The sequence below is a fragment of the Salvelinus fontinalis genome, chromosome 28, assembly GCF_029448725.1.
Source record: "Salvelinus fontinalis isolate EN_2023a chromosome 28, ASM2944872v1, whole genome shotgun sequence".
Lineage (NCBI taxonomy): Eukaryota > Metazoa > Chordata > Actinopteri > Salmoniformes > Salmonidae > Salvelinus > Salvelinus fontinalis.
Window position 1 is genome coordinate 43,927,413 of NC_074692.1, and position 13,577 is coordinate 43,940,989.

General features: G+C 49.3%; 1 protein-coding gene across 2 annotated transcripts; it reads right to left on the reverse strand.

Annotated features, from left to right (window-relative positions):
• Nucleotides 1-5,991: 5,991 nt before the first annotated feature.
• Nucleotides 5,992-13,345, reverse strand: LOC129826762 (PR domain zinc finger protein 8-like). Of its 2 annotated transcripts, none has more exons than XM_055887820.1 (4): nucleotides 13,051-13,345; nucleotides 10,554-10,778; nucleotides 9,485-9,716; nucleotides 5,992-9,075 (listed from the first exon to the last, which is right to left on the reverse strand). In XM_055887820.1, the coding sequence occupies exons 2-4, from the start codon at nucleotides 10,770-10,772 to the stop codon at nucleotides 7,703-7,705; spliced, it is 1,824 nt and encodes a 607-aa protein (XP_055743795.1). In that variant the 5' UTR covers nucleotides 10,773-10,778; nucleotides 13,051-13,345; the 3' UTR covers nucleotides 5,992-7,702. The 2 variants fall into 2 exon arrangements, with proteins under 2 accessions (XP_055743795.1, XP_055743796.1); XM_055887821.1 differs by lacking the exon at nucleotides 13,051-13,345 and adding an exon at nucleotides 12,443-13,026.
• Between the last annotated feature and the right edge of the window lie 232 nt (nucleotides 13,346-13,577).

A 13,577-nucleotide genomic window follows, 5' to 3' on the forward strand; every position in this document is an offset into this window, starting at 1 on the left:
AGGGATGCATGGGGAAAGGAGGCATAGGGAGAGGATGCATGGGGAGAGGATGCATGGGGAGAGGATGCATGGGGAGAGGGAGGCATGGGGAGAGGATGCATGGGGAGAGGGAGGCATGGGGAGAGGATGCATGGGGAGAGGGAGGCATGGGGAAAGGAGGCATAGGGAGAGGATGCATAGGGAGAGGATGCATGGGGAGAGGATGCATGGGGAGAGGGAGGCATGGGGAGAGGATGCATGGGGAGAGGGAGGCATGTGGGAGACATGGGGAGAGGGAGGCATGGGGAGAGCAAGGCATGGGGAGAGGGAGGCATGGGCAGAGGATGCATGGGGAGAGGGAGGCATGTGGGAGAGGGAGGCATGGGGAGAGGGAGGCATGGGGAGAGGGAGGCATGGGGGAGAGGGAGGCATGGGGAAAGGGAGGCATGGGGAGAGGAGGCATGGGGAGAGGATGTATGGGGAGAGGGAGGCATGGGGAGAGGATGCATGGGGAGAGGGAGGCATGTGGGAGACATGGGGAGAGGGAGGCATGGGGGAGAGGGAGGCATGGGGAGAGGGAGGCATGGGGAGAGGGAGGCATGGGGAGACGATGCATGGGGAGAGGATGCATGGGGAGAGGAGGCATGGGGAGAGGGTGCATGGGGAGAGGGAGGCATGTGGGAGACATGGGGAGAGGGAGACATGGGGAGACATGGGGAGAGGGAGGCATGTGGGAGAGGGAGGCATGGGGAGAGGAAGGCATGGGGCGAGGAAGGCATGGGGAAAGGAGGCATAGGGAGAGGAGGCATGGGGAGAGGGAGCGTTGTGGGAGACATGGTGAGAGGGAGGCATGGGGAGAGGGAAGCATGGGGAGAGGAAGGCATGGGGAGAGGAAGGCATGGGGAAAGGAGGCATAGGGAGAGGAGGCATGGGGAGAGGGAGGCATGGGGAGAGGGAGGCATGGGGAGAGGGAGGCATGGGGAGAGGGAGGCATGGGGAGATGGAGGCATGGGGAGAGTGAGGCATGGGGAGAGGATGCATGGGGAGAGGGAGGAATGGGTGAGAGGGAGAAATGGGTGAGAGGTGGCATGGGAAGAGGGAGACATGGGGAGAGGGAGGCATGGGGAGAGTGAGGCATGGGTAGAGGGAGGAATGGGGAGAGGGAGGCATGTGGAGAGGATGCATGGGGAGAGGGAGGCATGGGGAGAGGGAGGCATGGGGAGAGGGAGGCATGGGGAGAGGAGGCAAGGGGAGAGGGTGGCATGGGGAGAGGGAGGCATGGTGAGAGGGACGAATGGGTGAGAGGGAGAAATGGGTGAGAGGTGGCATGGGAAGAGGGAGACATGGGGAGAGGGAGGAATGGGTGAGAGGGAGAAATGGGTGAGAGGGAGGTATGGGGGAGAGGGAGGCATGGGGAGAGTGAGACATGGGGAGAGGGAGGCATGGGGAGAGGGCGGTATGGGGGAGAGGGAGAGGGAGGCATGAGGGAGAGGGAGGCTTGGATAGAGTGAGACATGGGGAGAGGGAGGCATGGGGGAGAGGGAGGCATGGGGAGAGTGAGACATGGGGAGAGGGGGGCATGGGGAGAGGAAGGCATGGGGAGAGGGAGGCATGGGGAGAGGATGCATGGGGAGAGGGAGGCATGGGGGAGAGGGAGGCATGAGGAGAGGGAGGCATGGGGGAGAGGGAGGCATGGGGGAGAGGGAGGCATGGGGGAGAGGGAGGCATGGGGAGAGGGAGGCATGGGGGAGAGAAGGCATGGGGAGAGGATGCATGGGGAGAGGGAGGCATGGGGGAGAGGGAGGCATGGGGAGAGGGAGGCATGGGGAGAGGATGCATGGGGAGAGGATGCATGGGGAGAGGATGCATGGGGAGAGGATTCATGGGGAGAGGGAGGCATGGGGAGAGGGAGGCATGGGGAGAGGAAGGCATGGGGAGAGGGAGGCATGGGGAGATGAAGGAATGGGGAGAGGGAGGCATGGGGAGATGATGCATGGGGAGAGGGAGGCATGGGGGAGAGGGAGGCATGGGGAGAGAATGCATGGGGAGAGGGAGGCATGGGGGAGAGGGAGGCATTGGGGGAGAGGGAGGCATGGGGGAGAGGGAGGCATGGGGAGAGGGAGGCATGGGGGAGAGGGAGGCATGGGGAGAGGATGCATGGGGAGAGGGAGGCATGGGGGAGAGGGAGGCATGGGGAGAGGGAGGCATGGGGAGAGGATGCATGGGGAGAGGATGCATGGGGAGAGGGAGGCATGGGGAGAGGGAGGTATGTGGGAGACATGGGGAGAGGGAGACATGGGGAGACATGGGGAGCGGGAGGCATGGGGAGAGGGAGGCATGTGGGAGACATGGGGAGAGGGAAGCATGTGGGAGACATGGGGAGAGGATGCATGGGGAGAGGGAGGCATGTGGGAGACATGGGGAGAGGGAGGCATGGGGAGAGGAAGGCATGGGGAAAGGAGGCATAGGGAGAGGAGGCATGGGGAGAGGGAGGCATGGGGAGAGGGAGGCATGGGGAGAGGGAGGCATGGGGAGATGGAGGCATGGGGAGAGGGAGGCATGGGGAGAGGGAGGCATGGGGAGAGGGAGGCATGGCAGAGAGTGAGGCATGGGGAGAGGTGGGCATGGGGAGAGGGAGGCATGGGGAGAGGGAGGCATGGGGAGAGGGAGGCATGGGGAGAGGGAGGCATGGGGAGAGGGAGGCATGGGGAGAGGGAGGCATGGGAGAGGGAGGCATGGGGAGAGGGAGGCATGGGGAGAGGGAGACATGGGGAGAGGGAGGCATGGGGAGAGGGAGGCATGGGAGAGGGAGGCATGGGGAGAGGGAGGCATGGGGAGAGGGAGGAATGGGGAGAGGAGGCAAGGGGAGAGGGTGGCATGGGGAGAGGGAGGCATGGTGAGAGGGAGGAATGGGTGAGAGGGAGAAATGGGTGAGAGGTGGCATGGGAAGAGGGAGACATGGGGAGAGGGAGGAATGGGTGAGAGGGAGAAATGGGTGAGAGGGAGGTATGGGGGAGAGGGAGGCATGGGGAGAGTGAGACATGGGGAGAGGGAGGCATGGGGAGAGGGCGGTATGGGGGAGAGGGAGAGGGAGGCATGAGGGAGAGGGAGGCTTGGGTAGAGTGAGACATGGGGAGAGGGAGGCTTGGGGGAGAGGGAGGCATGGGGAGAGTGAGACATGGGGAGAGGGGGGCATGGGGAGAGGCCGGTATGGGGGAGAGGGAGAGGGAGGCATGAGGGAGAGGGAGAGGGAGGCATGGGTGAGTGGGAGAAATGGGTGAGAGGGAGCTATGGGGGAGAGGGAGGCATGGGGAGAGTGAGACATGGGGAGAGGGAGGCATGGGGAGAGGGCGGTATGGGGGAGAGGGAGAGGGAGGCATGAGGGAGAGGGAGGCTTGGGTAGAGTGAGACATGGGGAGAGGGAGGCTTGGGGGAGAGGGAGAAATGGGTGAGAGGGAGGTATGGGGGAGAGGGAGGCATGGGGAGAGTGAGACATGGGGAGAGGGAGGCATGGGGAGAGGCCAGTATGGGGGAGAGGGAGAGGGAGGCATGAGGGAGAGGGAGGCTTGGGTAGAGTGAAACATGGGGAGAGGGAGGCTTGGGGGAGAGGGAGAAATGGGTGAGAGGGAGGTATGGGGGAGAGGGAGGCATGGGGAGAGTGAGGCATGGGGAGAGGGCGGTATGGGGGAGAGGGAGAGGGAGGCATGAGGGCGAGGGAGGCTTGGGTAGAGTGAGACATGGGGAGAGGGAGGCTTGGGGGAGAGGGAGGTATGGGGAGAGGGAGGCTTGGGTTAGAGGGAGGCTTGGGGGAGAGTGAGACATGGGGAGAGGGAGGCTTGGGGAGAGGGAGGCTTGGGGGTGAGGGATGTATGGGGAGAGGGAGGCTTGGGGGAGAGGGAGGTATGGGGAGAGTGCCTTAGACCGCTGCGCCACAAAACATGTACACTTTACGACATAATATTAAAATGAGTTGAAATCAAAAGTATTATTACATTTTTTTTTTTTTTACGGAGTTACACTTCTCAAAAAGCACCGAATTGGTGGAAGGACAATAAAAGGACCCTACAGTGGATTATGCATACGCTCCATGCAGAGAGCTGCACAAAATGTAACCTGGATCTACCACAATGACATATGATTGATTGGTATCCATAATTTGGATCTATTCAGCTGGAGAGTTATTTGTTGATGTGTTTTGAGGACTATGTTATGTCCATCTGACTCTGTGAGTGATTGCTAGATAAAAGTGTGAATTCATCTGTCTACACTACAGTGTTTGAGGGATCTGAGGATGGACATCTGCTGATGCATACATGGTTGTAGTTCACATTATCTCCGCTTGATGTCACTGTTGAGCTATATTTTGACGTTTCAGCGTAGAGTTCAGTGTTTTTCATGGTGCGTCATTCTCCTCCCCGCAACTGTAAACGATAGATAGGCCTACATATCTGCACAATGCAAATTAATGCATCCAAATAATTATATTGAAATATTTTATGAATTTCAATAAAGGGTAGACTTAGGCTACATTTATTAGCCTTTGTGGCCTTTAAAAAAAAAAACTTTTGTTCATGATCGTGGTGTAAATAGTATGAATAGCGTGCATATGTTCTAGCTATCCACTTACTGTAAAGGGAACTTCATTTCACTGTAAATCAATAGTCACCCCTAAAACACCAGGACTTGTGACTTCACATAGAATAATAGATTTGATTCTAATGCAACGCATTTATTATATCCACATAATGAGATGTAGCCAGTAGGCCTTTTATAGGCTTACGGAAAAAGGGGAGGGTATAGGTCTAGTGGATTACAAAGAAAAACTTCCGCATGAAGTGGTTTATTGCGAATAATCACTGCACGGCATTTCTGTGTTATGTGAAGGAGTTTGAGAGGGGAAGAGCGTTTTAGAAGGCGATGCCAAGCTATTTGCTTTCATTATGTGGTAGTGGCATTGGAGACCAACGAATCACCTGTCTTGGAAAAAGCTTGAACACCTTGTTTAACTTGATAGGATACGTTGTAGTATCTGTAAGCTATTACACGAAATAGGATAATTCTGTAGGCCCAACGGTATGTGGAAATATGTAGCGTTGCAGCGCACTCACACTCATTTTCGGTTAGTAAAACAGATATCACACCAACATATGCAAGTAAACAGTAAACAGTTATTTTTGGTGAAATATTACTACTACTACTACTAATAATAATAATACGTATTAGTATTATCATTATTAATAACAATAAGTAGTGATTTTGCTAGGCCAATTTTTATTCTCGCTTGGTCAGAGAAATTCGACAATGCAGGCGCGTCCTCTCTAATCCTCGTCTTGATAACAGAATACAGAATAGGAAGAGAAAACGGAGACCACTACATACATGCTCGTGTATTTCTAGGCAACGCACTAGGCCTATACCCGTGAAAACATGGTTAGTTATGATTTTAATCGACAACAAAAAAAAACTTTTGTTTTATGCTACAAGATTTGTTTTATGAGCTAGCACATCGTGTTAACGGCCCCATGTATGTCATGTTAACCTTTCTTGCAAACAGTGAGCGATTGTTTGAGATGTTTAAAAAATATATTATAATAATTGTCGGATCGGATTTGGTCAGTTTTCCCACAAAATCAAAATTGCATACTTATCGGTTATGGGTTTATGTGGTTATGCTTTTGTCACACTGAAGTTTAAACCCTTTGAATCAAATATAATATTGATTAATATTCTATACATACCTGAAACTCAACTGCCTCATTCCCCTGCACATTGACTTCATAGCGGTACTCCTGGTACATAGCCTCGTTATTGTTATTTTATCGTGTTAGTATTTCCTTTTTTGTGTCCAATAAAGTTTCATACTTTTTAACTCTGTGTTGTTGGGAAAGGCGCCAAGAAGTAAGCATTTCACGGTAAAGTCTACACCTGTTATATTCCGCGCATTTAACAAAATAAAAATGCAATTTCTTTAAGTTGTTATTTTGTAAAAACACAAGGTTCCAAACACATAGATGAAAATAAAGCTATTTTATTGTCAAAGCATTCAACATGATTCAGATAAACTATCAAGTAGTACATTTCACTGATTTCAGCATGAAGGACAAAACCCGGAAACTATTCCCCACTGACACAAAATATCACACTTTGTATTTAAAAAAAAAAACAACAACATGTATTTACATTGTACCTGTATAATCTTCATCTTATTTATATCGACTATTATTACACATGCACTCTGAAATATAGTCAGTCTGTCTGACGTCACATCCCCATTTGTGTCAATAATATGTAACCTTTAAAGTGAACATGAAAAAAAAAGGTATTGAATACTAAACCATGTAATGTAACTATTTTTTATTATCATTTTCTATATATGTATTTATATAATATAAAATACAACTTACTGTACATTTAAATTACACATATTCTTATCTTCCCTTATTTCCCAAATTGTAAGTGCTTCATAAGATAAATAGTGTCCTTTCTCAAAGTCAAAAAATGCATTTGCATACACTCAAATAAAGAAACAAAAAACAGACTGAAGGAAAATAACAACTGTGTTGAAAGTGGAAACAAGTGCTCTGTTTAAGTGGTGTATATCCAGCCAGTCAGCTAGCCAGTCAGCCAGCCAGTCAGTCAGTCAGTTAGCCAGTCAGCTAGCCAGTCAGTCAGTCAGTCAGTCAGTCAGCCAGTCAACCAGTCAGCCAAACAGTCAGCCAGTCAGTCAGCTAGCCAGCCAGCCAGTCAGCCAGTCAGCTAGCCAGCCAGCCAGCCAGCCAGTCAGTCAGTCAGCTAGTCAGCCAGTCAGCCAGCCAGCCAGTCAGTCAGCCAGCCAGCCAGTCAGCCAGTCAGTCAGTCAGCTAGCCAGCCAGTCAGTCAGTCAGTCAACCAGTCAGCCAGCCAGCCAGCCAGTCGGTCAGTCAGTCAGTCAGCCAGTCAGCCAAACAGTCAGTCAGCCAGTCAGCCAGTCAGCCAGTCAGCCAGTCAGTCAGTCAGTCAGCCAGCCAGCCAAACAGTCAGTCAGTCAGCCAATCAGTCAGCCAGTCAGCCAGCCAGTCAGTCAGTCAGTCAGCCAGTCAGCCAAACAGTCAATCAGCCAGTCAGTCAGCCAGTCAGCCAGCCAGTCAGTCAGCCAGTCAGTCAGCCAGTCAGCCAGTCAGCCAGTCAGTTAGCCATTCAGTCAGCCAGTCAGTCAGCCAGTCAGTCAGTCAGTCAGTCAGCTGGCCAGTCAGCCAGCCAGTCAGCCAGCCAGTCAGCCAGTCAGTCAGCCAGTCAGCCAGTCAGTCAGTCAGCCAGTCAGCCAGTCAGTCAGTCAGCCAGTCAGCTGGCCAGTCAGCCAGCCAGTCAGTCATCCAGGCAGTCAGCCAGCCAGTCAGTAATTCCATGTCTGTTTACCAGATGGTAAAAAAGTTATTCCCCATGGTCAGTGATGTGATAACCTTTTCCCACTGTAGTGCCGACCCAAACCGCACTGTGCTGACCTGGCTCGGGCATATTATCTTCCATTTGTCCTTTATGATCTGTCCCAGTAACTTCATGGATGACCGGGCCATACTGTGCTGGCTCGGCTACAGTATTTTCTTTACACAGTGTCCTTTGCGGCAAAGGGTTCCTTCATCGGATGGAAGTCCGTAACCCAGCTCAGCTCAGCTTGGCTCAGTTCAGCTTGGCTCAATTCAGCTTAGCCTAGCAGTGTGAAAACGGTTTGCTATTTATCTAAAGGTCAGTTGTGGGAGGTCATGTGACGCGAGAGGTGGTGCCTCTCCCTGAACGACTCGTTACAGATTGGACACTTGAGTTTCTCCTCACGCCTCCTCTTCACCATCGGCTCCATGGCCAACTCCTTCTTATGGTGCGACCTCATGTGGTACACCAGGTCAGAGGTCATCCTGAAGGAGGCGTTGCACTTGGCGCACCAGTTCTGGGCGGGCAGACACAGAGAGGTGAAGGAGGGGGGGAGTAAGGTTAACGCTGAGGGCATCTGCAGCTGGATGGGGCCCTGGCTCTTAGGCCAGAAGGCTGTGGCAGCAGCCGCTGCGTAGAGGAACGGGCTCTGCTTGGACATGGCGCCCGGCACGGGGCAATTGGTGCTCAGCTCAGCGCCGTGGAGTTTGGCGACCAGGTGGTCTGCCTGGTAGAGTCTAGAGGAGGAGATGGTGTCGCCCACCGACGGGTGGCAGTCCAGGAGTTTGGGCGTGGCCATGACCAGAGGAGAGATCTGGGAGAAGGAGGAGGTAGCGTGGCGAGAGGGTTGGCTGAAAGCGCTCTTCCTCTCCCCGCTGTTCCCCCCACCATGCTGGGCTACGGAGGTGAAGGCGCTCCCTAGCGGAGAGGCCTCCATGCGGGTCTGTGACTGGACAGGCTGAGTCTCCGACAGAACCTGCCTGATGTTGAGATGCTTCTCCTGGGGAGGGTTGCTGCCTTGGCTGGGACGACCTCCGTCCTTGTTTTCGGCGTTGGAGTTCTGGAGGTTTTTGGTGCTGCTGCTGTTACCGTGCGTCTTTAGGCTCTGTGGAGACTTCTTGACCTCGGTGAAGGCGCTGCGTTTCCCCTCACCACCCGACTCGGTGGACCCCGACCCTGGTGGGGAGAACGTAGGCCCTCGTCGGTTCTCCTCCAGGCCGTACGCTCCCCGGTAGTTCTGTGCCGAGCTAGCCAGCTCCTCCTTAGACTTGAGGGACTGAGACAGACTCAGAGAGGCCCTGCTACCATCCCTGTCCCTCTCTCTATCCCTGTCCTCTACCTCTGAGAACTTCCTCTTCCCAGAGCTCTCGCTGCGTATCTCAGCCTCGCGGTCGCTGGGTGGGCTAGTCCGGCTGTTCTCTAGGTCCCTGGCTAGGTTATGGAAGTCTGTGGAGGGTTTGGCGTTGTCCCCCTCCGAGCGGCCCAGTTTCGGGCTTGCCCTGGTGGGTGTGGTATTTGTAAGGTTGGGGTTAGGGCGCTCGGTGCTTGGCTCCTTACTGTGGACCTCCTCGTCCACATCGCCCGCCGCCATGCTCTGTAGTCTCTTGGTGCAGCGGAACCTCAGGTGGGCCAGGAAAGGGAACTCAAACTGAAAGCGCTGGTTGCAGTCAGGACACGAATAGGGAGCCGACCCTGAAAACGGAGGGAAATAATGTCAGTTATTCAGAAAGAAGCTCAGTAGTAGGATATCCTCCTGAAAAACACCACTGTAATGTTTTCTTATAAGACTATAAGCTACTGATTATTATAAATTATAAATAATAAAAAAAGTGGCCTACAGAAGATTTATTACATGGATTTTTTTTAAACAAATTAATTTACCCTAAAAGGAAATGATACTGTGGGTGTAAATGATAGGACGTGTACAATAGGACCTAATTAAACAATAACAGCGGGGTTATTATGCTCTTGAAATTGAGCTTCAAATCAACAGTATTCCTCAAGTTTTGTTTAATGATGGATTATGCCACTTAAGTGCAACGCAAACGCCGATATAAAAATAATAAGCCTAGTAGCAGGTCATGCTACAATTGCTACTCACCCTTGGTCTTGACCGGCGCTTTGCCAGCGCTAAGCAGCAGCAGCTCAATCAGGTCTTTCCCGTACCAGACCAACAGCTCCTCGTCCTTCTCGATCCTCCGGAGAGACCTGTAGAACAGCTGACCGTTCTTCACGTAGGCCTCGAGGTTCTGCTCGTCCCGGTCCCGCGCCGACTGCACGAGCCGTAGCCACATCAAGCCCTCAGACGTGCTGTTGGCTGCTGACGTGTCCACCTGCGCGGTCAAACGGTGACAGAGAGCGAGGCAAATCCGTTAGTTGGACCCAAACGAGAAATCCGTGCGCCAGTATTCATTCTAACCGTTACGCATAGGCTGTCCAATTATATATTTTTTAAATAGGCTATTTTTCATGTGTTTTGGCTGTGCAACTATCAATATGCATTTTACATACATGCGATCTTGTAAGATAAGACCTCTAATAGGTTCTAATCAAATGGATACCCAGACTATTTGCATTGCCCCCCCCCCCCCCTCTTCTACGCTGCTGCTACTCTATGTTATTATCTATGCATAGTCACTTCAATAACTCTGCCTACATGTACATATTACCTCAATTACCTCAGTACCGGTGCCCCCGCACGTTGACTCTGTACCGGTACCCCCCTGTATATAGCCTCCACATTGACTCTGTACCGCTACCCCCTGTATTTAGCCCTGCTATTGTTATTTACTGCTGCTCTTTAATTATTTGTTATTCTTATCTCTTACATTTTTGGGGGTATTTTCTTAAAACTGCATTGTTGGTTAAGGGCTTGTAAGTAAGCATTTCACTGTAAGGTCTACACACCTGTTGTATGCGGCGCATGTGACAAATAAAGTTTGATTTGATTTGAATACATAGAGTATACCGTGTCACACCGACGTCATGAGAAGTAGAAATGTAAAACCATATTGTGTTATCTTCTCTGTGAAATGGGATCAATAATGATCAAATCAACCACGGCAGACAATTCAATTCAGTCTGAAGAAGGAGACTGTAATAACATCGTAAATAAAGAATATTAGCATTATTATCATTCTAGAAAAATCTGAATATTTGTCTTTCCTTACCCTGAAGATGTATGGCGCCGTTCGTTTGTCCGTTGATTTGAGGGCTACGAAGGCTATGCTGTCATACAACGACGTGTGGCTCAAAACACAAGGCCCGAAAATGGCATTTTCCGGAATGTCACATGTGGTGTAGACACTGGTGAATATATCCGTTAGACACTGCTGCACTGCTTTGGCGTCGCCGTCCCAAACCAACTTCTGTGAGCTGGATTCCTCCATCGTTGACTATTGGTTGCGAACAGAACAGACAAAGAGAAAGAGAAAGAATGAATAAAGATACAATATACAAATGGCTAGATGATGATGAGGTCAAATAAATTGTCACTTCGTGAGAGGGTTGGTTAACTGCATGTAGTCAGCTGTCAAGGCCGAGCTGGACTAGGAAAGGGATTTTTTGTGGGGCCGGTCGTTTTAATTAATTGAAGTCTATTGTAGGATGAGAGTGGCCTATCAATTTCAAAGAGCATGGTTGGTTGCCTATTTTCCGCGGAAATTCCCAGATGCTGATGAAATAGCTGTTAATTGGGAGAAAATTAATGCATGATCCTAAACGGAAGAGTAAAAATGGTGTAAATTATTTTTTAAATAATTATGATAAACATAAACAACCAGAACATTAATACAATAATGTAAATACAATGAATACATTATTATAAGCATTTCACTACACCCGCAAAAACATCTGCTAATCACGTGTTATGTGAGCAATAAAAATTTGATTTGATTTGATAATAATACAAAAATAATACAATATCAATGTAATGATAATAATGACATTGATACTAATATATTATCACTGTCTCTAAATTATTATTGTTTATAGGACTAACATGAATTATATTTGATAGAGATGTATTACTTCAATTAGGCTTATTATTATTATTATAACTACTATTATTACAAAGGCTTTACTATACCGGATGTGCAAACTGAACTGTACATTCATCTCAAACCCTAATTTCTAAGTGTGTAACCTAATTATTTAAATTTAGCCTCTGGTAGAAGAAGACAAAATTTGCAATAAGAAACGGTAAGGTCCGTATAAAATCGAAAGAGCATGTCGAATGTATTTGGAAGTGGACTGTCAAAGTCACCGGTTTCATGTCAGACAACCTTTCACTCTATCCTACACGCGCTCCCAACGTATGTCCCCTCATTACCATAATCCACCACGTTCCCTCTCGAGACTGTAATTAAGGCAGCACGCAGAGTGTATTTACGGGTGACCAGTTTCTCTGGCCTCAGTGAATTATGCAGCTGTGATCTACCTTTGCTTTGCCACTTGTTCAATTCAATTACGCGTATAGGCCGGTGTAAACACATCCCGTAGACACTTGCATGCAGCAACAATAAAAAAAAATAGCCGTGTGTGTTTAGATATCTGGTCAATAATAATAACAATAACGATTCAACTTTTGTATTATCAAATTCATTTAATTTGTGCATGTTATTTTAATGTCATGTTATCTTAATTTTATGCACATATGCAAATGTGTTTATAATTGTTTTCTTCTAAATCGTGCTACCTTGCCTTAACGCCCCTTCACACTATAACACAAACCATGCGTCCAGATCTCAAGAGATTATTAACTAATACCTACTTAATAATATTTGGCATGTAATGATCATTTGTCATGTAAATATATAACGACAAAATGTTCTAAAATATTGAAACGTGTTGATACATTGAACATGCCTAAATGTCACCATATCATGAGATGTTACTCCTTGTCCGCTGTCTGAGGATGTAATCATTTGTTTCCCATTCATTTGCTCACAGTGTCTGAGCCTGAAAGCAAGAAATGAACAGCTGTCTGCATGCATATCAAACAAAATGATCCTCTTTCAATGACGCTTTATAGTGAAACATTATCATTCAAGAAACGTACCGGCTCTCGAACCAAAGTAACTTTTCTCTTCAGCTGCGTCGGTTGAGAGAAAATAGTTTGGAGCTATAGTCTACGATCTTGTTCTCCTATTTAGCCGATTCCATATCAAAACCATTTGAACAAAATGCAACCCTTCAACTAAAGACCACCGCTTGCAGAAAAGCAATTTTTCGCTCCATCTCCTATATAACCCAGTCTTTTGTGACTTTAAAGGTCGCTCTCTCACAAGGGAAAGCCACACAAAAGGTCCAATGAATATGCATCTGAGCTAAATGAGAGAGAATAGCACCCGGAACATATGCGCATCCATAAAACGGATGAGGCCAACCCATTCAACCTTCTGCCTCCTATTTCAGAGCATGTTTTTATTCCTATATCCGGGTGCCTTGTCAGTCTAAAAAAAAACTGCCCTAAATCAACGCAAGAGCTGAATTGCCGATTGTCTGCTTGCCCCAACATCTGCGGATCTCTGTCTCCAACACTACACCGTGCTCCATTCATGGGATGCTGACTTGGCTACTGCTTTGTGGCGGTGCCTGTCTGTCTTTCTGTCGCTGCAAAACAAACCCTCTATTAAGCGCATACAAATACAGGCTCTGGCTACGTACCTTTTTGTTTTGACAATAAAATAATAATCCACCAAAGTGATGCTTGAATCAATATGCCGCCTTGGAGAGCAGGTTTCGATGCGTCCTCCGCGTCAGTACATGTCCCTGTGTGGTCGTTTGAAAGTGACAGTGGTGCCGCTGATATCGCCCTTTGCTGAGAGGCAGAGAGAGAGAGAGAGAGAGAGAGAGAGAGAGAGAGAGAGAGAGAGAGAGAGAGAGAGAGAGGGGGGGGGAGAGAGAGAGAGAGAAAGAGAGTGAGAGAGAGAGATGCGTGCAGAAGGGGCGCGATGCACTGGCTGACTGGCACACACACACACGTTTTGTTTGCAGCACATAATCTACCCAATGAGGCGTGTCACTCACCGTCTCCTCCCTTTAACTCTTTACTGGCCGACTGTCATTGGATGAGATTTATAGGCCGTATAGGCTACAGCTACAGCCTCGTGCCATAACCTCACAGAGCGCCTTTTTGTTGTTGTTGTTATACGGTTGTTTCAGTTTGCGCGAGCACAACATAAAGTAATTCA

Excerpts from the sequence above, each read along its gene's own strand:
- LOC129826762 (XM_055887820.1), bottom strand. The coding sequence starts at position 10,772 with ATGGAGGAATCCAGCTCACAGAAGTTGGTTTGGGACGGCGACGCCAAA. Across the intron at positions 9,717-10,553 it reads CGGCGCCATACATCTTCAGG|GTGGACACGTCAGCAGCCAA; the intron begins GTAAGGAAAGAC and ends TTGACCGCGCAG. Across the intron at positions 9,076-9,484 it reads AGCGCCGGTCAAGACCAAGG|GGTCGGCTCCCTATTCGTGT; the intron begins GTGAGTAGCAAT and ends CTCCGTTTTCAG.